The sequence below is a fragment of the Odocoileus virginianus genome, chromosome 17 (assembly GCF_023699985.2).
Source record: "Odocoileus virginianus isolate 20LAN1187 ecotype Illinois chromosome 17, Ovbor_1.2, whole genome shotgun sequence".
NCBI lineage: Eukaryota > Metazoa > Chordata > Mammalia > Artiodactyla > Cervidae > Odocoileus > Odocoileus virginianus.
The window spans coordinates 11,792,406-11,818,844 of NC_069690.1; the positions used below are offsets into that span (position 1 = coordinate 11,792,406).

A 26,439-nucleotide genomic window follows, 5' to 3' on the forward strand; every position below is an offset into this window, starting at 1 on the left:
AGCCACCTCTTTCATCCGTTATAACAAATGTTTCACTCTAGTGGGGGATGATGCTAATGGGGGAGACTGTGCTTGTGTTGGGGCAGGGAGCAGATGGGAGTTCTCTGCAGGTGTTTTTAAAAATAAAGTGTTTGTAAAATATCTGGCTAGAGACTACATGGAGAAATGAATTTTTTGAGGATAAGAAAAAGAAAAGCAGAACTATTTTCATGCCACAACATAAGACTGATAAAGATTGTTGTAAAAATTGTACTTACTCTTTCTAGCAGTTACTCGTTTAGTCGTTTAGTCAAAAATATTAATAATAAAAATAAAATCTAAAATGAAAATCTTCCAGTTAATCTAGAATTATTTGACCTATGGTTACTTCCGGTCCTATGTTAAAAGAGACTGTCAGTGGTCTGGGTCCCACCCAGCAGTGTTTGAGAAAAGAGCAAAGATAAAGGTACCACAAACTTATGATCCTGTGCTTACCTTTGAATTTGTAGATTTCTCCTCCTCCCCATCTACAAATGGAATGTTCACCCTGACCACCAATGGGGACCTGCCTCGACCAATATTCATTCCCAATGGAATGCCAAACACTGTTGTGCCATGTGGAACTGAGAAAAACTTCACAAATGGAATGGTGAATGGTCACATGCCATCTCTTCCTGACAGTTCCTTTACAGGCTACATCATTGCAGTCCACCGGAAAATGGTTAGTTTAATGTTAGATAAATTACTGCTGGTCTTGCCAGTGCTGTTTATGAAACAGCAGTTTCTGCCTTGGCAACATCTTCAGTGTGTGCACTTTCAATGTGTTTTGTATGCTGTGTTAAGTGATTACAGCCAGGATCTAGTACCACATCTGACGGGCCTACATAGGAAATGATATTCCTCACTCACATCAAGCAGCAACAAGACAGCTGGTGCATCGGAATACTGTTGTCTCTAGAAAGTCTGTGACTCCTATATGTTCATGTCAGTGTATACATCTTCTTTACTATTTAAGTGTGGATGCCTTAGATAAGGTTTTGTTTGTTTTTAGAGGGAGAAACAAGAAGATTCCTAGGCAAGACAAGTTGTTTCCTAGGAGTGCTATAGCAAATTGGCACAAACTTGGTGGCTTGAAACAACAGAAATTAATTCTTTCACAGTTCTGAAGACCAGAAGTCTGAAATCAAGGCATCAACATGGTTGTGCCCCCTCCACAGGTTTTAAGAGAGAATCCTTCTTGCCTCTTCCAACTTGTAAACACCTGAAAATAAATTTTACAAAAAATATACATGGTACCTATGTAGAAAACAATAAAATATTATTGCTAGAAATTAAAGAAGACTCAATTTGAAGGAATAGACTATGTCCGTGGGATGGCAGCCCACCCCAGTGTTCCTGCCTGGAGAACCCCATGGACAGAGGAGCCTGGAGGGCTACAGTCCACGGGGCCACCAAGAGTTGGACACGACTGAAGTGATAGAGCATGCACTCACAGATTAGAAGGCTTAATATTTCAAAATTAACGATTCTCCACAAACAGATCTATAGATTCAATGCACAGTCCTAATAAAAATGCAAACTCTGTATGTTATGCTTGTGTGTGTATAACTTCATAAGCTGATTCTGATATATGGAAGCGCAAAGCACTAAAATAACCAAAGCAGTCTTGAAGAACAAAGAATGAGGAATTGACCTATCAGATATCATGATTTTATTAAGCAGTCATATTTGAGACGTTTTGATATTGGTATGAGAAAAGGCAGATAGACCGATGAAATAAAATAGCCCCCAAACAGGTTCACACATGTATGGGCACTTGATTTATAACAAAGATGGCATTACAGAGCAATGAAAGACAACTCACTTGGTAAATGGTGCTGGGATAATTGGGTATCCATATGAAATTTGACATACCTACATCTCACCACATAAAAATCAGTTGCAGGTGGACTATAGAGTTAAATATGAAGGCAAAACAAAGGTGAATATGTTCATGACCTTGGTTTAGGGGAAAAACTTCAATAGGACACAGAAAGCACTAAATATAAGAGGAAAGATTGTTAAATTGGACATCATTAAAACTAAGAACTTCAATTTCGTCAGAAGACATCACTAAAAATTAAAGGCAAGCCATGGAGTAGAAGATATTTGTAACTCATATTACCAACAAGAGCTCTCATACACTGCTCATGAGTGCACATTGATATAGCTACTTGGAAAACTAAATTTTCTAACTGAAGATGAATAATTCCACCATTCTGTTTTGTGTTTTTTAAAATGTCCATTATTTGTAGAAAGGATAAAGCAGTTGAGTCTTAGTCATAGAATATTATGCAGCATTGAAAATGAATGAATTTATACTTATTCCCAACATAAATGAATCTCATAAAAATAATGCAGGAAAGAAGTCAGAAACAAAAAGAAATGAAATAATACTATATTTATAAATAAAACTTTAAAGACAGGGAAGATAAAATTTACTGTTTATTATGCGTAGGGTATAAAACAAAGAAAAGCAAAGATATAATTACCATAAAATTCAGCAAACTGTTACCTTGAGGAGGAAGGAAGAACTTGTGATTGGGAGGAAGCTCGAGGAAGGCTTTGGAGTGCTGACCGAAATGCTTCTTGACCTGATTGGTGATTACACAGCTAATTACTTTGTGATAATTCTTTGAAATGTACATTTTCCCTCTGAATTAGTAACTCCCAACTTAGAGTGATTTTTCTGACCATGTAGACAGTGCTCTATGGATCATTTTCTAGACATGGTTGTTTGAGTAAACATCCTAGAGAATTAAGGGATATATTTGTGTCTTAGAATTTTAAGTGTAGCTCAACTCTTGTTTAAGCACCGTCCCATCAGCTAAGATCATTGGAGTGATTTGTGCATTTCCCCATGTCTTTAAACAAAACATTATCAGATTAAATATTAAGAACTCTGATTTTTTAAAAAAAATCTTTCTTACAAAGCAGCTCCTTTCATCTATCACGTATGTTATATAAAGTGGTTGGTAAGTGCTAAAGCATTATATACAGGTTTTTTTTGTAATTATTAGACCATAAAATCTGCTCTAAATTTTTACCTTTTAACCAGTTCCCTGTTTCCAATTTACTTCATAATCTAGTTGCTGCTTTTGGGAGTGCCTAAAATCGATTTTACCATCTGTCCCAACTCAACTCCCTTTCTCATTATGTGAAAGGCAGTGCCATCCTTCCATGTTAAAGGCTCAAGGCTAGAGATGTTCTTAGATTTTTTTCCCCTTTTCTTCTGAAACTCTGTATTTACTATATCATGCCTTTTAATTTCTTCTTTCAAAATGCTACTTGACTTTACCATTTTCCTTCATTTTTGTTGCCACCTTCTTCTTTCAGACACTTCGATCTCATGATTGAATTGCTTTGAAAATAGTTTTTTTATCTTCTACTCCCTTCTACAAGATAGAAAAAGAAGAGGAATAAGGCAAGGTAACATAGGCAAGAATATCAGAGAATAAAGGGAGAAATAATAGTGTTGTGTTGCCACAACTACTAAAGAGAAGTCAACTTCAAAAAAGGAAAGAAAGAAGTGGCTACATGGGCTAGAGACATCGAAAAGAATGAAAACTGAAAAGTTTGGCCAAGTAACCAAGTAAAGAAATCGGGCAAGAATTTAGCACAGTTAGGTCAAGTGAGATTTTTCAGATTAAAGAAGTTGTTAGGGTAGAACCAAAGAAAGATTCCTATACAGTAAAGCTGGGAGCATTATCCCATGAAGAACTGAGCAGGTATGGGAGGTGTAGGCCACAGGGCCCTGGAAGAAGTTACCTCCAAGAGGAAGAAAATCGTATGAGTTTAAGAAAGAAATAATGCTGAGAAGTGTAGAGGAGATAGTTGCTTAAGTGATCTCATTTATTTAGTAACATAAGTCATTGCTGAGAGTTGTAGGGGAAGAAAGGTTAAGTTTAAGGAGAGGAAAACTAATCAAAGTTCTTTTATTTTAAAAAATAGTTCTTCTGAACTATGTCTGCTTTCTATAGGTCTTATAATAATATAACCACCAATACATGAAATGGGGTCTTAAAAGCGTGTATTTAGCTAATAATCTTAAGTGAATAACAGCAAAATAAAATACTTGGGTATCTGAAATAAGAGTCTTCCACTTAGAAACTAGTGAGTTTATAAGTTGTTGGCTTAACTTCTCTACTACATAAAGTTCAAATTTAAAGAATTAAATGTCCAAGTGCTCAGCAGATTTTTTTAATAATCCTGTAACTCCCAGCAGCTTTTCTATTATACTAAACTTTTGTTTTAAGTCACCATTTCCAGGCTACTTCTGTGCAGTATCTCCCATGTTAAGAAGTGATAAAAATCTCCTTTAACATACTCAGAACAAACATTTCAAAAGTTTACCTTTTATTCCATTATATAATTAAAATATGATTTTAAAATTTTTTATATGTGATTCAGTGTGTGTGAGAAATGTTTATCAGAGAAAACTGTGTAATTTGAAAATATTAAATGCTGAAAACCTAAGCTTGATAAAGAGCAACTCTGAAATTGGCACCCCTTCAATGACTCCATTTTGAATAACCATTCTCTTCACATTTTAATAAAAGATAGTTCTGTAAATAAAGAGAAGTGTGATAGTGACTGATTTGAAAATGGTAGTGATGCCTGTTCAGGGGCAGTCCTAGAAGAACAAAAGAGAGGAATCAGGCCTCTTCTCAGCTCACTCGTCTCTTGTTTGTACTTATAGATGAGGACAGAACTGTACTTCCTGTCATCTCAGAAGAATCGCCCCAGCCTTTTTGGAATGCCTCTGATTGTTCCATGTACTGTACACACCCGGAAGAAAGACCTGTATGATGCCGTTTGGATTCAAGTGTCACGATTAGCCAGCCCACTCCCACCTCAGGAAGCTAGTAATCATGCTCAGGATTGGTGAGTCTCTGGGCATCTTCCTAGATCTACAGTTTCCAAATGTAGAAAAAGGAGAATTTCTGTTAATTCTGGGTAATCTATAGGACTCACTACAATTCAACCATTTGTTTTGGTTTTCTGAGTAGTAAAGACACTACACCTTCCTTTCATCACCTAGACATTCCAGAGTACTGTAATCCTTGTAATCTCTGATCTCTTAGCTAAATCTTTCTGGCAAGTATTGTAAGTAAAGAAATTTTTTAGAAGAGAATTGTTGCACAGTTCTCTGCCAGAGTATTACCTGGCTGTTTTATCTCTTTATCTTTCTTTGCATTTCTTACTTACCGTTGACCCTGGTTATCACTGACATGATACTGGACAACATGGGCTATCCATAATCATTCAGTCAACGATTAGACAGAAAGATGTGAACTGCTGTGACAGGCATAACACTCATTCTTGCCCTTACAATGGTTGCCCTTACAACCATGAGTCCTTATCATAGTTTCATTACCTTTAGCAGTCGTGCATGTAGCAGCCACTACAAATTGCCGAATGATCCATAAAGTGTATTGCTCTTATGTTATATTCTTTGTGTTACTTCTTATTGGGGCAAGGATGAATAGTTTGTTTTTTTTTTTTTACAGTCGGAGAACTCATAAAGCTATCTTGAAGTTAACACATTATTCTAAATATGTTATATAGCTTATAGCTTTAGATAGTTAAGACAAGGAAAAAGGGATGTCTATCATGTACCACATCAGGGATTCTGATTAAAGAAGCTTCTAAATATATAGTCAGTCAACTCCTCTAAAACCATTGTGACCTTTCACTCCTGTGTTGTCTATGTTCTTGTCATAGAAGGAGTCTGGTTTAATGTGAATTAAATCTTTTGATAGAATTAGGGCTGAAAGATAGCTAGGATTCGATCTCATGATTAGCTTATTTTATGAAATTTCCATGGACCACATGGACTCTGTCAGAGACATCTGGCGGTCTGCTGTGTTTCCCTCTCCAAGCAGGGAGCCCTGAGCACGCTGTGCAGGGCTGACGTTAATGGGTTAGGATAGCCGGCATGGAGCTGTCAGTGTGAGCACACTGCTCTGGCAGATGCCCCTTTTAGGGGTGCTTCAGAGAAGATGAAAGAGACTCCAGATAAGAGATGTTTCTTACACTCTGTGGTTTATGTTCTGTTTCAGTGATGACAGCATGGGTTATCAGTACCCATTCACTCTGCGAGTTGTGCAGAAAGATGGGAACTCCTGTGCCTGGTGCCCATGGTACAGGTAAGGTCACCTTCTGCAGAAGAAAAATGTTAGTAGAATTGCAGCTTTGGATATTATACCTTTTTCATAAGCTTTCCAGTTTTTAGACGTAATAAGCAGTAATGGGAAGCTTGAAATAAACTTAGGAGTTCTTCGTTCATCTCTTCTCTATGAGGTCGATAGCTGAGTTTTGCTCTTGAGACTTAGCTGGTTTTGTTAACTCTACAATCCTCATCAGATTCATAGTTTATGATCAACATTTATCATTCTATACATTCTGCTCCTTAGTTATAAATCAGTTTAGCAATTCTGAGTTCAGTAAAACATGTTCTATTTACTAGACCTTACTGGAAATCTATTTTTGGTCTTAAGAAAAGTTATAGAGATTGATTAGTCATTAGTGTTCTAGCCTGGAAAATACCTGAGTACTGAAGTCAGCTTTCAGAGAACTATAATAGCCTTAGCAAACTTGAGTTGTATAGGCAGTGAAGCCGTGGCCTTTGTCATGGTTCCTACCCCCTCATAAATTTTTATATGTATTTAATGTGCCACTTGACAAACACGGAAATAGGCATTGTTATGCCCCATAAGTTATCCTAACTTCAAGCATTAAGTAACTAAATTTAGAATTTCATGAGAGGTAAATTATCTCAAATATCTACTTCCCATATCATTTATTTGCCATGAAGTTTCACATATTCATGTGGATTAACAATTGGTTATCAAATGCCTTGAAAAACTTAAGATTTGAGAAGTGTTAAGTGTGATTCACTGAATTAATAATAATTACTAACACAGATTCATGCATTTATCAGTCTGAAGTTAGAAGCCCATGACAAATTGTGATGCCCAAGAAGGAAAGTAGAGAAGTAGAAAAAGAATTTTTTACTTTTTGGCCATGACTTGCAGGATCTTAGTTCCTCGGCCAGAGATGGAACCCCTGGGACATGGTAGTGTAAGCACCAAGTCCTAATCACTGGACCACCAGGGAATTCCCAGGGAGAATAATTTTGATAAAGAAAATTTGGACTCCATAATTATTCTTTCCTCAGTAGATTGTTTTTCCCCCCTTTAGATTTTGCAGAGGCTGTAAAATTGATTGTGGGGAAGACAGGGCTTTCATTGGAAATGCCTGTATTGCTGTGGATTGGGACCCCACAGCCCTTCACCTCCGCTATCAAACATCACAGGAAAGGGTAAGTACTCCAAGTCGCCATAAGATGGCAGTTTTTATATGTAAATAAAAATATATACATTTTTTATATGTAAAATATATGTAAAATTTTTCCCAGCTTAACTGTATCATGCCGTTTCTATTTTCAGACAGTTTAAATAATAACCAGGCAAATATTCATTGATACTCTCTGTGGCACTTAGATATATTAGCATGATTATGTGGTTGTTTCAGTTTTCCCATTTGAAGAGATAATTGTGGGGCTTCACAGATGACACTATTGGTAAAGAATCCACCTACCCGTGCAGGAGACCCAAGAGACTCTGGTCCGATTCCGGGGTCAGGAAGATCCCCTGGAGTGGGAAATGGCAACCCACTCCTGTATCCTTGCCTGGAAAAATTCCATGGACAGAGGAGCCTCATGGGCTACAGTTTATGGGGTCAAAAAGAGTTGGACACGACTGAGCACCAACACACACACACACACACACAATACAAGTTAATTGTACTGTTGTTGTTGTTCAGTCCCTCAGTCATGTCCAACTCTTTGCGACCCCATGGACTGCAGCCTGCCAGGCTTCCCTGTCCTTCACAATCTTCCCAAGCTTGCTCAAACTCATGTCCGTTGAGTTGGTGAGGCCATTCAACCATCTTGTCTTCTGTCCTCCCCTTCTCCTGCCTTCAGTTTTTCCCAGCATCAGGGTGTTTTCTAATGAGTCAGCTCTTCACCTCAGGTGGCCAAAGTATTGTAGCTTCCAGCTTCAGCATCAGCCCTTCCAGTGAATATTCAGAACTGATTTCCTTTAGGATGGACTGGTTGGATCTCCTTGCAGTCCAAGGGACTCTCAAGAGTCTTTTCCAACACGACAGTTCAAAAGCATCAACTCTTTGGCGCTCAGCCTTCTTTATGGTCCAACTCTCACATCCATACATGAACACTGAAAAAACCATAGCTTTGACTAGATGGACTTTTGTTGGCAAAGTAGGGTCTCTGCTTTTATATGCTGTCTATGTTTGTCATAGCTTTTCTTTCAAGTAGCAAGCGTCTTTTAATTTCATGGCTGCAGTCACTATCTGCAGTGATTTTGGAGCCCAAGAAAATAAAGAAAATGTTAATAATAAGTAAATCTTGAAACCAAACTTTGGGCATAAGTAAGAAGATATATTCTTTGTCCATGGCATGTCAAGCTTGCCAATCTCTCTGCCTGTTAATTAATTATTATTGAAGTTGCAGCATTTGGTAACCACTATTACTTAGCTCAAATGCATTCCAGGGCTATAGCTGTTACCTTTAATAGACATAGTGGTCAGAAAAATTAGAGAAAGGTTTGAATGTTTCAAAATGAGGCACCTAAGAGTACATCTCCATGCCGATTTTTCACACTTAGCATTCCTCTACTGCCACTCTCAGTCCAGAGCAGTTCTTCAATTTTGAAAATAAAACTTCCAAGAGAATACTAACTCCACATCCAAAAATGTTGGAAGGGAAGATTGACTAGATGGCTTGTGTGTAGAGATAGGAAGAATCTGATGGGAAAGTAAAAGCAACAGAATCAAAGGCGATGTTTTAGTCGCATAAAGAAATGTAGTGGATTTTGCATTTATATGACTCTTGATGGAAATTTCCTTCACTGTTTCTAAATACATTCCCTTTAGATAAGGTAGTAAGGAAAATTGAATTTTCTTTTTTTTTTTGGAAGTATAGCTGACTTAGAGTGTTGTATTCCTGGTGTACAGCAAAGTGATTCAGCTATACATATATACATTCTTGCCCATTATGGTTTATAATCAGGGTACTGACTACAGTGCCCTGTGGTATGCAGTAGGACCTTGTCATTTATCCGTTCTATATATAATAGTTGGCGTCTGCTAATCTCAAACCTCCATTCAACCTTTCCCCACCCCCTTGGCAACTACAGTCTGTTCTGTATGGACTTTTCTGTCTTTCTGTGCTGTTGAGGAGTGGGGGAACTCCCAATTCCAGACCAGATTCCCTGTTTGGAACCCTAACTATGCCCCCACACATCCTCAGGCTCTTACTAACCAAGAATGAGTATTCTTTATGGATACTTGCCAAATGAAAGATCACTGGGCTAAAGGAAGCTGCAGAGAAGTTGATGTTTTGGCAGATTTTGCTCATTGGAGCAAGGTTAATTCAGTAACCTCCACCACACTTCCTTTGAAGAGGGAAAATTTTAGCAACTGAAAGATTCTTAAATCTTTGTTAGCACAGAATCTGACAGGACATTACTGAGACAAGATACTCCTGTCAAAGATGAAAAACTATTTGGCTGTAAATCTCCTTCCCTTTTTAAGAAGCCCAGTGTGCAATCTGGAAAACTCTAGAGGACATCCTACTTACAGGAAGAAGGACCTGTGTGACCTGTTAAATCTCACCCCACTTCCATTTTCAGTGGTACTTGTAGGGTACCATGGGAACCAAGTTGCTGCTGAGATATCCTTCCTTTCTGGGGAATGGGGCTACATGACTAATATCTTCCTACAAGTGACTTTTGCATGTGCTTGGAGAGTCACGTAGACAAAAGAGATATCTTGGTTCAAACTTGAGATTATTCCTGTGGCCCCATAAAATATATGTTTTATGTTTTTTATTCTAGTAATTTCCCTTTTCCCTTTTAAGACTTTATCCTAGGGAAATACTCTGATTTGCTGACAAATTTCATCATAGCATTTGTTAGAGTAGTAAAAAAAAACTAGAAGCAACTTGTATTTGTCTCACATTAGAGGAGTGGTTAGATAAAGCATGGTATAGTGATTGGATAAAATACTATGCAGTCACTGAAAATGATGATTACCAGAAGTTTTTACACCAACATATATGGGAAGATGCTCATAATATCATGTGAAGTTTTTTATAAAGTAAGATATAAAATTGCATATTCTGAAAAATATATAAAAAGGGCTGAAGAAATTCTGCCAATATTTTGACAGTTTGCCTTTATAAGGTTTCCTGCCTTTTAACATTTTTCACTGCTTTCCAAAATTTCTACATGATTGTTTTATTTGATAAGGAGGGGAAAAATAGACAATTGCTCTTATTCTTTTAATTTTTTCCCTGTTTGAACCTCATCTTCATTAATAGAAAATTAAACTAGATAATTTCTTAGATCTTCCTCTTTTTCTATTATTCTTATAATGTATGAAAGCTGTTACTTCATTACTTTATGTTTTGGACTAAGGATGAGCTTTCAAGCAACTTAGAGAAAAATAAAAGAAGAGGGTGCCAAAAAGTAATTTAGACTATTTAAATAATTATAGAGAATCTGGGGCTAGATCCCAAGGGGAAATTTTATTAATAAATAAAAATTACTGTCATCTGCAGATATGTCTTTTCATCCATTTTCTGGTTCCTTCCTGTCTCTATCCAACTGTCTAGCCTGTGTGTTGTATAGAAAATATAGTCAGTAAAAGTCAACATTCTTTACCTGCTTACTGTAGTTTGTGGTTGGCCATAAAGCATCCCTGGTAGAGATAATGTAGATAATGTTTAACTGGCTGTGAGAAAAGAGACAATACTATATTTGACATACCTCTTTTTCCTTTTTCCCTTAAACTTTAAACTTTTTATTTTGTATGGAGATATAGTCAATTAAGAGTGTTGTGGTAGTCTCAGGTGAACAGCGAAGGGACTCAGTCATACATATGCATGTATCCATTCTCCCCCATACCCTCCTCTCATCCAGGCTGGCATGTAACATTGAGCTGAGTTCTCTGTGCTATACAACAGGTCCTTGTTGGTTATCCATTTAAATATAGCAGTGTGTACATGACCTTCCCAGCATACCTCTCTTTCTACTCTATTTTTAACCACCTGATACAGCATGTTTCTTTTTGAAGCATGTCAGTTTTCCTTGGGGAAAGTGTCAGAAAAGAAGTCAGTGACTCAAGGTCAATCCAGATTTCCCTTTCTGAAAGAGTTTTCCTCGAAGTTCCCCCTTGTCAAATAAATTCTTTAGAAATGATTGGTGATGCAATGCTAAACTCTTCATTGCATGATCAACCCCAACCTTGATAGTTCATACAAACATTTGACAGCCTCTGACTCAGCCATCTTCTCATGCAGGGAAAAAGTCACACCTGAACGCTGTTCTAAACTGAGAGCTCAGGAAGGAAAACTGGAGGGAAATTGCCTTGGGCAACGAGAACCAACTCACCCCGGGAAGGGAGGAGTAACAAGTAGGGTGAAGGGACCTGAGTATGACCTTTGCCAAAAAGAGACATTCATTGTTGTGCTCGTCTGGGCTCCACCCTGGGATGTGATCCCTGTGTGTGGTCTCACGGTCATTCATAGTCATGCAATGTGTGCCTCACCCGCTGTGGTTCCTGATTGCTTTCTAAGTGGCAGCCAAGAATGGCAGAGGGAAAAGTTCTTTCTGTTGCATCCTAGGCCCCTCAGTGTCTCCTTCCTCCTGATTCCCACGCCATCTCCAGTATACATCCTTAAATACCTACTTCCGCTTCGCTCCTTCCTCATGTTGACCTCCTTCTTGCTTCAGAGCCTAGCATGCTGGTTAATAGGGACCACAGAGGTCTGAGCAGGTATTAGTGTCTTGGCAAAATCAGGCTTTTTTGAGTCTGCTATTCCTTTTGTTACCATGTCAAATAAAAAGGCACCAAGAGGCAGGAGACAGGTAATGATACACATGGTGTTTTTTTATATTCATAATTTTGTTTATTTATTTATTTTGACTGTGCTGTGTCTTCATTGCTGTTCAGGCTTTTCTCTAGCTGCAGTGCTCAGGCTTATGGCGGAGGCTTCCTTGTTGCAGAACACAGGCTTTAGGGCATGCGGGCTTCAGTAGTCACGGCTCCCAGGCTTTTGAGCACAGGCTCAATAGTTGTGGCCCATGGGCTTAGTTGCTCCTCAGCATACACATGGTGTTTTGATAACTGTGTTGTGACTTGGCATCGACATGCAAATGAGTTGTGGCTTTGGGTTTTAACGCCCTGGTGATTGTCCTCTCAAGGTGAGTTTGTCTGTACCCTTTCTTATTTAATCCAGATCTGGCCTCTGTTCTAGTGATATTATTTCTCCTAGCCTCTGTAGAGTCTGCAGCATACTAATCATGTCCCCTGTCCCTGTTAAAAAAATAAATGTCCTAACCTCAACACCCCTGACTTGAAAGCCAGCCCACATATAAGCTGTTTTCGGATTTCAAAATTGTAAACAGGCAATTCCTTGTTTGTTTTATTTTTGTCATTTAGTAGTATGCAGAAATTTTCCCCAAAAAGCTATGGTCATTTAAGTAGAAATTTGATCAAAGATGTTATTGATGTGATATCTAGGAATAAATGTGCAAATGCTCTATTTGCTCAGACTCTGCTTTGGGTTGTATTTTAAAGTAGAGTAAATGAGGTTGAGTCACCAACAGGATGTTGCATAGCTGGTGACCATTCTAAACTCCCTCCTACCCCTTCTCCTCTTCCTCTTGTTTCCTCCACCTGCAGGTTGTAGATGAGCATGAGAGTGTGGAACAGAGTCGCCGAGCACAAGCTGAGCCCATCAACCTGGACAGCTGTCTCCGAGCTTTCACCAGCGAGGAGGAGCTGGGGGAGAATGAGATGTACTACTGCTCCAAGTGTCAGACCCACTGCTTGGCAACCAAGAAGCTAGATCTCTGGAGGCTCCCCCCCATCCTGGTATGTTACAACCCCACCTCAGAGAGTAGCAGTCTAGCTTGAAGGAAAGTTGTGAACAAATAAGAATCTTTGAGAATCATCTTTCTTGCCAGAGTGTTTAAAATGCTTTTGCTGGGAATTCCCTGGCAGTCCTGGGTTTTGGACTCGGCAGTTTCATTGGCAGTTCAGTCCCTGGTCAGGTAACTAAGATCCCACAAGCCACGCAGTTCACCCAAATATTTACATACATAAAACACTTTTGTGGGGTATGCAGACCTGAATTGTCCTACAGATGTTTACTAGTTCTGTATCCTAAAGAGGGTACAGCCTCCAAGGGAAGAGAAGTCATATGGACCAGTAACTGCAGTTGAGTGAGACATGCAAGAAGTGCCCCAAGTGGTACAGCCTGGTGAAGTTGAACTTCAGGAGAATGTGAAAGCACTGCTAGCTCTAGGGAGAGAGGAAGTTTGAGGCTCGCGCTTTACAGACTGCAGAAGAGCAGCGGAGCCTGAGCCCCAGTCCCACTGCGCTTGGTCACATAGGCACAGACACTGCTGAATCAAATGTGCGTGCACCAGGTACGCGGGCGCTAATGTGTTCTTTCCGATGTGATGTACTTCTGCCTTCTCCATTCATAGATTAGGAGACTCTCCTGTTGATTGTCAAGAGTTGGAAGTGTCAGTTCTTCCTGTTCATTTAAGAAAGTTTTTTCCCATAAGGGAGGAAATCATATTGATAACCAGACCTTGTGTCTATTTTTTTATTCATATCTTCTTCCTACCACTCTGTGAGACTGAATGTAGACAAGAACAACTTCCCAGGGAAGGAAGCACAAGAAATTACTAACAGGGATTGGCTAGCTCCAGGGATAGCTTCCCTGGTAGCTCAGCTGGTAAAGAATCCACCTGAAAATGCAGGAGACCCCAGTTCAATTCCTGGGTCAGGAAGATCCCCTGGAGAAGGGATAAGCTCCCCACTTCAATATTCATGGACTTCCCTGGTGGCTCAGCTGGTAAAGAATCCACCTTCAATTCTGGAGACCTGGGTTTGATCCCTGGGTTGGGAAGATCCCCTGGAGGTAGGCATGGCAACCCACTCCAGTATTCTTGCCTGGAGAATCCCCATGGACAGAGAGGAGCCTGGCGGCTACCGTCTATGGGATCGCAGAGAGTTGGACACGATTGAGCGACTGTCCCACACAGGGGTGGGATGCTGAGCAGAGGGGCAGGCTTGGGAACAGGTAGGTGGGGAGGGGTAAGGTGGGAGTGAGGTGTGTAGTTAACATGGAGTTATCTTCATAGATTTAAAACATCTAGTTTGATGAATTTTGACAATTATTTATACTCATATGACCATCACATAAAATATATCACATATCATGAAGTATCAGTATTTATAAAACTGTTTTTCAGACAGGAGACTCAGGTTCAATCCCTGGGTTGGGAACATCCCCTGAAGAAGGAAATGGAAACCCACTCCAGTATTTTGCCTGGGAAGTCCCACAGACAGAGGAATCACTCTGGCAGGCTACAGTCAGTCCATGGAATCACAAAGAGTCAGACATGACTTACCAACTGAACACAAAGAATAATGAGGAGTAAACGTTATGTTGATAGCTTGATGGGCTTTTGTTACATCCACACACCAGCATGGCTCTTAGAGAGGGATTCTCTTTCTCTAAATAGTAAATAGTTAAGCATTTGGGATAGAGGTAGCCACCCAAATATCTGTGCCCACAATCAGTTCAGTTCAGTCACTCAGTTGTGTCCAACTCTTTGTGACCCCATGGACTGCAGCACGCCAGGCTTCCCTGTCCATCACCAACTCCTGGAGCTTACTCAAACTCATTTCCATTGAGTCAGTGATGCCATCCAGCCATACCATCCTCTGTCATCCCTTTCTCCCACCTTCAATCTTTCCCAGCATCAGGGTCTTTTCCAATGAATCAGGTCTTCACATCGGGGGGCCCAGAGTATTGGAGTTTCAGCTTCAGCATCAGTCCTTCCAATGAATATTCAGAACTGATTTCCTTTAGGATTGACTGGTTGGATCTCTTTGCAGTCCAAGGGACTCTCAAGAGTATGCTCATGATAGGGAGCATAATAACACTGTGTTTAAGCCTGAAGGAATTCATTGCTTTTGGAAAAAAAGAGAGAAGTCAGAAAGGAGAAGGGAGATTGTTATGCTCTTCAGGACAGTGAAACCCCCTGATCGCAGCCAACAGAAATGTTAAGAAAGGAGAGGCCTCCTGTTGGAGGCTGAGTAACTTTCATCTGTTAAAAACGCCCCCACTTTTCTTCAGATGATTCAGTCTATAGTATTCTAGCCTCGTGTGTTTGTGAATGGATGATATTGGAGAGAGGTAAAGGTCAGTGAGAGTCACAAGCCCAGAGGACATGGAAGAAGAGGCTCCTATGATGTTAAAGACATTTGGGAGAGAATTTGGATGTACGCTGATTATGATATTAGGGGGATTACCATTCTAGCCACATAGCTAAAGGGCAGTGGCCTCTTAACTAGGTTACATAAGAAAATATATTCTTTTGGGGGGAAAAGACATATTTTTGGAACATTTACATATGTTTTAGACTCTGGTTTTTTTAGTGTCTATTTTGTATCTTCAGAACATGTTAATGCAACTGTTTTCTGTTCTCCAGATTATTCATCTCAAACGATTTCAGTTTGTAAATGGTCGATGGATAAAATCACAGAAAATTGTTAAATTTCCTCGTGAAAGTTTTGACCCTAGTGCTTTTCTGGTGCCGAGGGACCCAGCTCTCTGTCAGCATAAACCACTCACCCCCCAGGGGGATGACCTCTCTGAGGCCAGGATCCCCGCAGGAGAGGTGAAGAAAGCAGACGCTCAGAGCTCCGCTGGGGAGGATGCCGTGCTCCTGAGTAAGAGCCCGTCCTCACTGAGTGCCAACATCGCCAGTAGTCCTAAAGGTGAGGAGCCTAAGCCTCACTTGGGGGTGGGGGGCCTTCCTGGGACCCCTCTAGGCTGCATGTTTCCCTCCATCTTCCACTCTAGAGCAACAACTTGGTTGTACCAGGATCCTTCTGGACTCAGACCTATCTACATTTGAGCTGTGTGACTTTTAGCAAGAGATATAGCCTCACTAAATCTCTCTTCTCATTCATAAAAAGAAAAAAATACTAAGTTCACAGAGTGAGAAATTGATACATCAAGAGTTAAGCACTGTAGAGACTTCCCTGGTGGGCTAGGGGTGAAGAATCCACTTGCAGTGCAAGGGTCCAGGCTTCAGTGCCTGGGGGGGGGACTAAGCTCCCACCTGCTGTGGAACAACTAAGCCCAAGCACCTCCACTGCTGAGCCTGGGCACTGCAAGGAAGGTCTCTCGTGCCGTAGCCAGGACCCAGTGCAGCCAAATAAATAAATATTAATAAAATGGAGAGTAAAGCACTTTATATAACGCCTGGCATTTGGTGATTATGAATGATAGTGGTCATCCTTATTTCCTTATATCAGGAGTTCTCAAAATAAAATTTGGGGAAACCCCTAGAGGGTGCCTGAGATCTTTTCTGAAGATCAAAACTGTTTCCATAAAAATACTGAGTATTTGGGAATTCCCTGGCAGTCTGATAGTTAGGACTCGGCACTTTCACTGCTGTAGCCCCAGGTTCAGTCCCTGGTAAGGAAACTAAAGATGCCACAAGTCACATGGTGCAGCCAAAAAAAAAAAAAAGACTGAAAGCTAAGTATCTGCCTTTTCACTCTCATTCTCTCACAGGTTGACTTAGAGCCAACATATATGTGATATTGTCAATGAAATATATGTGTCTTGTGTTTCTCAAACTCCTCAATTTTAACTTCTAATACAGTAAATATATAACATGGTAAATATTGATAAACGGAACTCAAAAAAACAAAAGTTCTCAAGATCCTCAACAATTTTTAAGGGTATACAAGGAAGTCAGGAGCTGTTTGAGATCTGCTCCTTTGCAGGATTGTTGTGAGAGGTAGAGATAATAAAGTTTCTGATGTCATGCCTTGTAGGAGTAAGTGCTTGATAATTTGTGGTCATATCTTTTAATCTAAAGAAGAATATATATATTTGTCAAACCCCTTCATCTAATATTATTTTGAACTGAACTGCCCTAAATCATCTTTCTGCTCTTTTTCTGAGTCCATACTTACTGTACTTCACATTTTCAGGGCATTGCTGCCTTGAGAGGGTTGGCATTGAGGAAAACAAGAATGTAACTTATTGGCCACATAACAGGAGTAAAGCCTAGCCGGTCAGGATGCCCCTGTCTTTACCTTTTTGTGTACACTTGTGCAGTTGACTGCAGAGTTAGCTTTTCGTAGCTGGTTTAACTTGTGACATTTGGATTTATCTTTTCTTCCCTTTCACAGGTTCACCATCTACATCAAGAAAAAGTGGAACCAGCTGTCCCTCCAGCAAAAACAGCAGCCCTAACAGCAGCCCTCGGACTTTAGGGAGGGGCAAAGGGAGGCTCCGCCTGCCCCAGATCGGCAGCAAAAACAGATTGTCGAGCAGTAAGGAGAACTTGGACGCCAGCAGGGAGAACGGGGCTGGGCACATTTGTGAGCTGTCTGATGCCTTGAGCCGAGGGCACGTGCTGGGGGGCAGCCAGCCTGAGCTGGGCACCCCGCAGGACCACGAAGTAGCTTTGGCCAATGGATTCCTTTGTGAGCCTGAGGCGTGTGGCAATGGCTGCAGCAATGGCCAGCTTGAAAACCACAGTGAGGAAGACAGCACTGACGACCAAAGAGAAGATACTCATGTTAAGCCTATTTATAACCTATATGCAATTTCGGTAAGTGGTTTCTTGTATGATTTTTTTTTGGTATCAAAAACTCACTTTACTATAATTTTTTTTTTCTGGAAATATAAAATATAATGAGCAAAGGACATTTCTGTCAGAAACTTCAAAAGAACGATATAGTCTGGTGCTTTTGCTTTACTCACTTATCTTTTTTTTTCCCCCATTTATTTTTATTCGTTGGAGGTTAATTGCTTTACATCTTGTATGATTTTTAGAATGAGCTACCTTTTCAGTGGTTGGTTTGTTCATCTTCATTCATTCATCATTTTTTCAGAGCCTGCTCGTTTGCTGGGCATTGAGCTTGGTGATAGACTAAGTAAGCAGTAAAATATCTTGGCCTTTTGGGTGGAATCCAAGATGCTCACAGTTTAATAAAGGGAACAGTCATGTAATCTAGGTGGAGTGACAGGCTTAAGCTGTTCACAAGTGTGTATTTCTGAGGGAGTTTTGCTTTCCAAAAATAATTATAACAATAGAATGGTAAGATTCAAAGTTTTAAAATTTTCAGTTTTCCTTCTTGGTTTGCTTTTGGAAGAAGGAAAACACTTTTCCTTGGATTGCATCCTGGTACTTGGCCTGGCCTGAGTATTGTCAACTACTAACACCCCTCCACTTTCTCCTCTCTTACAGTGCCATTCAGGAATTCTGGGCGGGGGCCATTACGTCACTTATGCCAAAAACCCAAATAGCAAGTGGTACTGTTACAATGACAGCAGCTGTAAGGTAAATGTCCCTGATCTTTTACTAAAAGAAGCAGAAATATCAACAGATCTAGAGGACATTTGTTGAAATAATGGATTTTCTCCAGAATTATTATTGTTTAGTCACTAATTCATGTTCTCCTCTTTGCAACTCCATAGACTGTAGCACACTAGGCTTCTCTGTCCATGGGATTCTCCAGGCAAGAATGCTGGAGTGGGTTGCTATTTTCTTCTCCAAGGGATCTTCCTAAACCAGGGATCAAACCTGTGTCTCCTGCATTGGCAGGCAGATTCTTTACCACTGAATACCAGGGAAGCCCTTTCTCCTGAATAGGAAGTAGTTGTTTCTATTAGAATCTGTATATAGATGCCTTCAATATAAAGGAATAAAAGTGACAGGCAGAAAATTCCCTGGCAGTCCAGTGGCTGAGACTCGTCACTTTCACTGACAAGAGCCTGGGTTCCATCCCTGATCAGGGAACTAAGATCCCACAAGCCACACAGCATGCCCCTTCACCCCAAAAAAGTGATACGCAGAGCAGAAAATGAAAACAGTGGAAAAATAGAAGGTATTGATTAACAAGAAAAAGTTCCTGTCTTTTGAGCTATTAGAATTTGAGGTGTTTGTTTTCTATCATTCTTTTGACTTGTCTATGGCCTGTATATTTTCCCAAAAACAAACATTGAAAATAATGCGTCTTATTTTAGGGGCAGATATGAGGTAGCCAAAATATTAAGCTGATTGGAAGCAATCCGTTTTAGTCATGAAACAGGGTTGGTCCTCCCTTCCCTGGTGAGGATTTAGAGTCAGCATGTGTGCTGTGTGCTTAGTCGCTCAGTTATGTCTGAACGTTTACTACCCTATGAACTGGGGCCCGCCAGGCTCTTCTGTCCATGGGGATTCTCCAGGCAAGAATACCGGAGTGAGTTGCATTCCCTCCTCCAGGGGATCTCCCCCACCAGGGATTTAACCCAGATTTCCCGCATTGCAGGCAGATTATGTCTGAGCCACCAGGGAAGACCGGCTTTTTTGTTAAAGACTTTTCTTGCTCCTCCAGGAACTTCACCCTGATGAAATTGACACCGACTCTGCCTACATTCTTTTCTATGAGCAGCAGGGGATAGACTATGCACAATTTCTGCCAAAGATCGATGGCAAAAAGATGGCAGACACAAGCAGCATGGACGAAGACTTCGAGTCTGATTACAAAAAGTACTGTGTGTTACAGTGAAGCTACCACTCTGGCTGCTAGGTAGATTGGTGATGAGGGAGATGACTCCCCGTAGCTGACATTTGGCAAAAGCGTCGCTGAAAGGCAAGCTCAATGTGTACTTATTTTATCCTGTGACCCTGAAGCACAAAATAAAAAAAAACTAATTAAAATAGCAGTTAACATGCCAGTAGTAGTAATTTTGTTTGGAAGTGTCTCACATAAGCTCCCTGGTAGAGAGCTTTCAGGCAGAGCCCACCATTAGCCTGTAAACAAAAGGGTTTGGCACCAGCCACCTGGGACCAAATAAGAACTAAATTGTGCTTGTCCAGATACGAACAACCCTGTAGTGAATATAGTTTACCAATAATCATAACAGAATACTACAAATCTCCTTGGAGTCAAAGTAAAACAAAAAATTGTAGTGTTGTCTGGGGACGACATGATATGCTACCTCCTTTTTCCTGAAGTTTTATTCCATTGTAGCGACTGACACGATGGAGAAAGCAAGATCATGAAGGCGTGCAAAGGATTCTTACAGCATGGACACAGATTTTTCTTTCAATTTACTTTTTAAACCATTTCCCACTCTTTCTATGTCTTCATCGCTTTTTGTTTTTGTTGTTGTGTTTGTGTCTGAGACACAGCCAGTCATTGTAGTAGAGACATATTTAAGTGGTCAGTCTGAAAGGGAGGCTCTCTTAAGAGCTGCGTGCCTTCTCCCCTGGGCCTTGGTTGGGAGACCCTATAGGGAAAAAAAAGGATCGTGGGAGATCCAGCTAAAATAAAATAGCCCTCCAGATAGAGGCGGCTTGCTTTGAGGGTACTTAAAGTGCCCTCAAAAACATACCCTCCAACTGCTGAGAGTGGGAGGGGAGTGGCGGCCGACATTGACACCATCCTTCCATGCAGTGTTGCACAGTGTCTGAGAGGGAACAGGGCCACAAAGCTAGATGGTGTTTTGCAGCTCGTGGTTGTTTGTTCTTTGTTTCTTTGTTTTGCACTTTAAAAAAGAATATGTGCAAATGAACTTTTCAAAAATTGTTCATATTTAATGGCTGTAAGGGCTATACATTAACTTGATGGGGGTGTTTCCCCCTATTATATTAAATTTAAAAACAAAACACATCCCAAACGTTGATAATGTATAAGTATTTTTAATGCAGTTGGGGGATTTAGGAAGTAAACTTTTTGTTTGCATCTCCATTTGCTTTTTTTTTTTTTTTTTTAATAGTACTGGTCATCTAAAGGTATTTCTTTGCTCACTTCATTTTATCCTCCAATAATTCAAGACTGGAACAAAAACATAAATGTTATTTATTTCAGGCAGCATTTTTTTCCTGTGTTGTTTCTAAATATATATTCAAGGTAAATATTTCACTTTTTTTATTCATCTGGACCCTGGAAGTTGATTCTCATTAACTGTCAGATTCCATTACCCTTCCTTCCTCATAGATAGTAGGTACCAATGTAATTAAGCGTTTGTGTTTTGATACCTAAGGTCGATTACTAACCAGTTCTCAGAGCATTTACAAAGGTAAATGGCTGAGTTGAAAGCCTATTCAGAATAAGACTATAATTGCAAGTAGGAAGGAGTGGCCTAAATGCTATAATATAATGAAGTCAGACAAAATGCAGACTTTAGAATTTCATGATTCTCGGTGTATAAAATCTGTCCATTCCTAACTGGACAAGTCCCATGAAAAAGTGGAAGATTTTAAATAATTTCCTTACAGATGTTTTATTTAAGCAGGTAGCACAATCTACTAATGTTGTTTGATCTGTGTTTGTTACATTGGTTGTAATTAATTTTTTTAATTCATGACTAGCAGAAAATTTATTAAATTAACTAACTACATTCACCTTGTAAATTACTGTATAAAACTTGTTGACAATGCACTGACTTTAGAAAGATGTTAATGTACATAAATAGAGTGTAAATAAAATAGTGTTGATGTACTGAAATATGAACTGTATAAAAAAGTATTGGTAATTGTATATGGAGTGTACCTGTTTCTCTGTAACTATTATCCAAACAAATTAAATACTGTGGATGCATCTATGTGCTCTTTTTCCTCTATACAAGTAAACACAAAAATGTCAAATTATTTAGCCTTCCTCTCTGTGACCCTGTTTTAATTCTGCTATTTGAATACCTATCTGACTTACAGAATTGGATGTTCCATCTCTGAGAGAATGGAAGGTGTGTTCAATGTAGAACAAGGTACTTGCAGCAACCAGATAAATTTGCTTCACATCCCTGTTAGGAAATTGTTTGGAAGGCACTGAAAGGGTTCAGGAGAAGAATAGCTTGTTCATTTGAAACTGAGAATTGAAGGAGTTTTCGCAACAGTTTTCATGCAGATTAAGGAATAAGGTGAAGAAGAGGTGCACTTCTTACACGATGCCTGGAGATGATCCTTGGTTTCTAGGGGACGCTGAGAAACCAGGGATATACCCCAGGTTCTGGGAGGTCTCCAGGGAGCCCATTGACAGTGTTAAGAAGAGTTGAAGATTTAGAGTTATGGGACCTTCACATTCAGTCCTGTTTATTTACCTTTAAAATCAGAATACCTGCCTCTTGGGCTCATTTTTAGGAAATGAGGTATACAAATGCCTGACATGGTTTCTTGGTAAGTGCTCAGTGAATATGAAATCCTACCCCCATGAGATTCAGTCCTATTTGACAAGGAGATTTATGTATTCACTTATTACACTGACTCTCAAAGAATTTAATCTCTCTCTGCTTACATTCTCTAAAACACAGGAATAGACATTAAAAATGTATAGAATGAAACATGTTGAATCAGCAGCAGTGGTAGCTTGTTTAAGGAAATGAACAAACAGAAAAAGGATCCAAAATGAAGCACCACTTCTAAAGTGCAGTCTGTGTCTCTGGCTTTTTAAATGACCACGTTGAATATCTTCATCCTTGTATCTCAAACATTGTTCCTGGCACACAGGAAGTCAGTAATCTATAAAATAATGTTTTAATGAAAAAAATATGAATAAAGGACAACTTTGTAAAGAAGCAGCATAGAAAGATGGGCGGGTGTTTCACTTCTAGTTCCTGAATGGCCCTGTAAATTGAGAATGGTCATCAGCCTCCCAGCCTCTCTGGCTAAGGCAATTCAACATGGAATCTCTCTTCCATGTGGTGGCATTGCTCACTTAATTGTACATACCATTGAACAGGAGCAAGTAGATGAGTTGGCTTTTTTCCCCTAACTGTTTTAAAGGCCAGAGCCAGAATGTGCAGCTTAGGGAACAAAGATCCCAGCTTTCCTCAGTGACGTATCACCAGGTAGGTAGGTTCCTTAGTATTGAAATCACGAGGTCAAAAATGTACCTACCTCTGATGAGACCCATAAAAAATGGTGCAATAAAAAAGAGGCTGCCAGGCTTCCCTAGTGGTCTAGTGGTTCAGAATCCACCTGCCAAGGCAGGGGACATGGGTTTGATCCCTGGTTTGGGAAGATCCCACCTGCTTTGGGGCAACTAAGCTGTTGTGCCTAGAGCCCATGCTCCACAACAAAAGAAGTCACCACAGTGAGAAGCCTGCGCACCTCAGTGAAGAGTAGCCCCTGCTCACCTCAACTAGAGAAAACCCTCAAGCAGCAGTGAAGACACAGGGCAGCCAAAAACAAATCTTTAAAAAACAAATGAAAAAAAAAAAGCTGCCTTTAGATTTCATAGCAGTGGAAAGCAAGGTAATAAATAGTGCAGTAGTAGCACATTCAGAGGCCCATAGGGGCTAGGTTGGGAGCAGAGAGTCAGAGAAGCTGGTCCCGTCATGGAGAATGGGGAACAGTGGGGACTGGTGAGTTCTAGGGCACCCATCCCATCTGAAGGCTGCATTTGATTGTTGCCATGCAGAAATGTGGGCTCCAGCGTTACCAAACCTCTTCCACCCCAAAGAGAAGCCAGAAACCCAGGTATTTATACAGAACATCCAATTTAGAAATGTTGGCAGGGCTTTTTTTTTTTTTTTTGGTTGTTGTTCATTTGTAAACATCATACTGTCTAAATAAAAGTTATTTGCAAGCCAGATACTAGCCCCCAGTGTTATGCCCTCTGGTAAGTAGAAGGCTTGAAGTCCATTATCAGGGTCAGATTCTGCATCTTGCCATGTTAAAACTCTGCACTAAAGCAAGCTCTTAATTTTTGTTTTTTCATTCCAAGTGTGTTTATGTCTTCTCTCTTTTATTCTTTTTTTTTTTTTTTAACTGTTATTTTATATTGGAGTACAGCCAGTTAACAATGTTGTGATGGTTTCAGGTCGACAGCAGAGGGACTCAGCCACACATATACATGAATCCATTGTCCAACGGACTGGCTCCAAATTGGGAAACAAGTATGTCAAGGCTGTATAGTGTCACCTTGCTTATTTAACTTATATGTAGAGTACATCATGTGAAATGCCAGACATCCAGCACAAGCTGGAATCAAGATCGCAGGGAGAAATATGAATAACCTCAGATACGCAGATGACACCACCCTTATGCCAGAAAGTGAAGAGGAACTAAAGAGCCTCTTGATAAAAGTGAGAGAGTGAAAGAGCTGGCTTAAAAGTCAACATTCAGAAAACTAAGATCATGGCATCCAGTCCCATCACCTGATGGCAAATAGATAAGGAAACAATGGAAACAGTGACAGACTTTATTTTTGGGGCTCCAAAATCACTGCAGATGGTGACTGCAGTCATGAAATCAAAAGATGCTTGCTCCTTGGAAGAAAAACTAACAAAGCTAGACTGCATATTAAAAAGCAGAAACAGTACTTTGACAACTAAGATCCATCTAGTCAAAGCTATGGTTTTTCCAGTAGTCATGTATGGATGTGAGAGTTGGGCCATAAAGAAGGCTGAATGCCGAAGAATTGATGCCTTTGAACTGTGGTGTTGGAGAAGACTCTTGAGAGTTCCTTGGATTGCAAGAAGATCAAACCAGTCAATCCTAAAGGAAATCAACCCTGAATATTCATGGGAAGGACTGACGCTGAAGCTCCAATACTTTGACCCCCTGATGCAAAGAGCCAACGCATTAGAAGAGACCCTGATGCTGAGAAAGATTGAAGGCAGGAGAAGGGATGACAGAGGATGAGATGGTTGGATGACATCACCGACTCAATGGACATGAGTTTGAGCAAACTTCAGGAGTTGGTGATGGATAGGGAGGCCTGGCATGCCGCAGTCCAGGGAGTCGAAAAGAGTCAAGACACGACTGAGCGACTAAACTAAACTGATTCTCCCCCAAACTCCCCTCTTATCCAGGCTGCCACATAAACTTAATGTCCTATAACAGTAAGTCCTAAAAAAAAATCCTTCACACCCTCAGATTTCTCATGCCCAATGAGAATACCACTTCAAAATGTTATTAGAAGGAATAAATAATGCATGTAAATAGGCACAGGCCCTGACACCTATTGGGAAACCAAATCACAGTATTCTTTCCCCACTTAGAGCATTAGAACACAGGTATACCATAAGTAATACTAGGATCAAATTCATTACCAGTCAAGAAGCATATGACATAGGAGTGCATGTACAGAGCTCTGTGCTTGGTTCTTTAGGGGCAGCAGTTCCCAACCTGTCAATTCAACAGCATCATCAAAATCAACTAGGAGTTGGGCTTCCCTGGTGGCTCAGTGGTAAAGAATCCCCCTGCCAATTCGAGAGATAGGGGTTTGATCCCTGGTCTAGGAAGATCCCACATGTGGCAGGGCAACTAAGTCCATGCGCCACAATTACTGAGCCTGTGCTCTAGAGCCCAAATGCCACACGCCCTAGAGCCGGTGCTCTGCAACAAGAGAAGCCCTGGCGATGAGAAGCCCATACCCTGCAACTCGAGAGTAGCCCTCCTCTCTGAAGCTAGAGACAAGCCTGCACAGCAACAAAGACCCAGCACAGCCAAAAATAAATAAAAATTTTTTAAAAATCAACTAGGAGTTTGTTAAACGTGCTCTTTCCAGAATTCCACCCACGTTGTCATGTACTATCTGTGCTCTCTGCCTGTTGACACACAGATTTATGAAATCATCTCCTTCCACGCAGTCCAAACTCTGCATTTTAGTAAGTTCTCAGGTGATTCTTTTGCAGCCGGTTGGCACTGTCCTGCAGACTGGTCATTTGTGGAAACCACCTCTTCAGAGAATGACTCAACTTCCAGTCTAATTGGGGAAGAATGGTATGTACATGCACACAAGTAAGGGGGATTGGTAGATATAATTGTCTTGGGTGAAGTGATGGTAGACAGTAGCTATGGCAGAGTACTTAAGGAAAATCATATAGGAAGGGGGAGGGAGCTATGCCATGAAACAAAACCAGGATTTTCTCTCTTTTTTTTTCCCAACTTTTTGTTTTGTATTGGGCTATAGCTGATTATACCCCAATTATAAGAAAGCCTTCCTCAGCAATCAATGCAAAGAAATAGAGGAAAACAACAGCATGGGAAAGACTAGAGATCTCTTCAAGAAAATTAGAGATACCAAGGGAACATTTCATGCAAGGATGAGCACAATATAGGACAGAAACAGTATGAACCTAACAGAAGCAGAAGATATTAAGAAGAGGTGGCAAAAATACATAGAAGAACTATACAAAAAAAGATCTTCATGACCCAGATAACCACAATGGTGCGATCACTCACCTAGAGCCAGACATCCTGGAACAAGAAGTCAAGTGGGCCTTAGGAAGCATCACTACGAACAAAGTTAGTGGAGGTGATGGAATTCCAGTTGAGCTATTTTAGATCCTAA

General features: G+C 40.3%; 1 protein-coding gene across 1 annotated transcript in view; it reads left to right on the forward strand.

The window, feature by feature from the left end:
- USP32 (ubiquitin specific peptidase 32) overlaps positions 1-21,741 on the forward strand; it is a 192,070-nt gene extending 170,329 nt beyond the window's left edge. Inside the window, exons 26-34 of the mRNA XM_020875914.2 lie at positions 489-700; positions 4,718-4,902; positions 6,081-6,167; positions 7,222-7,342; positions 12,790-12,981; positions 15,618-15,906; positions 17,338-17,762; positions 18,402-18,494; positions 19,531-21,741. Coding sequence (XP_020731573.2) covers positions 489-700; positions 4,718-4,902; positions 6,081-6,167; positions 7,222-7,342; positions 12,790-12,981; positions 15,618-15,906; positions 17,338-17,762; positions 18,402-18,494; positions 19,531-19,704 — 1,778 coding nt within the window. The 3' untranslated portion in view covers positions 19,705-21,741. The remainder of the gene's footprint in view (positions 1-488; positions 701-4,717; positions 4,903-6,080; positions 6,168-7,221; positions 7,343-12,789; positions 12,982-15,617; positions 15,907-17,337; positions 17,763-18,401; positions 18,495-19,530) is intronic.
- The last annotated feature ends 4,698 nt before the right edge of the window (positions 21,742-26,439 follow it).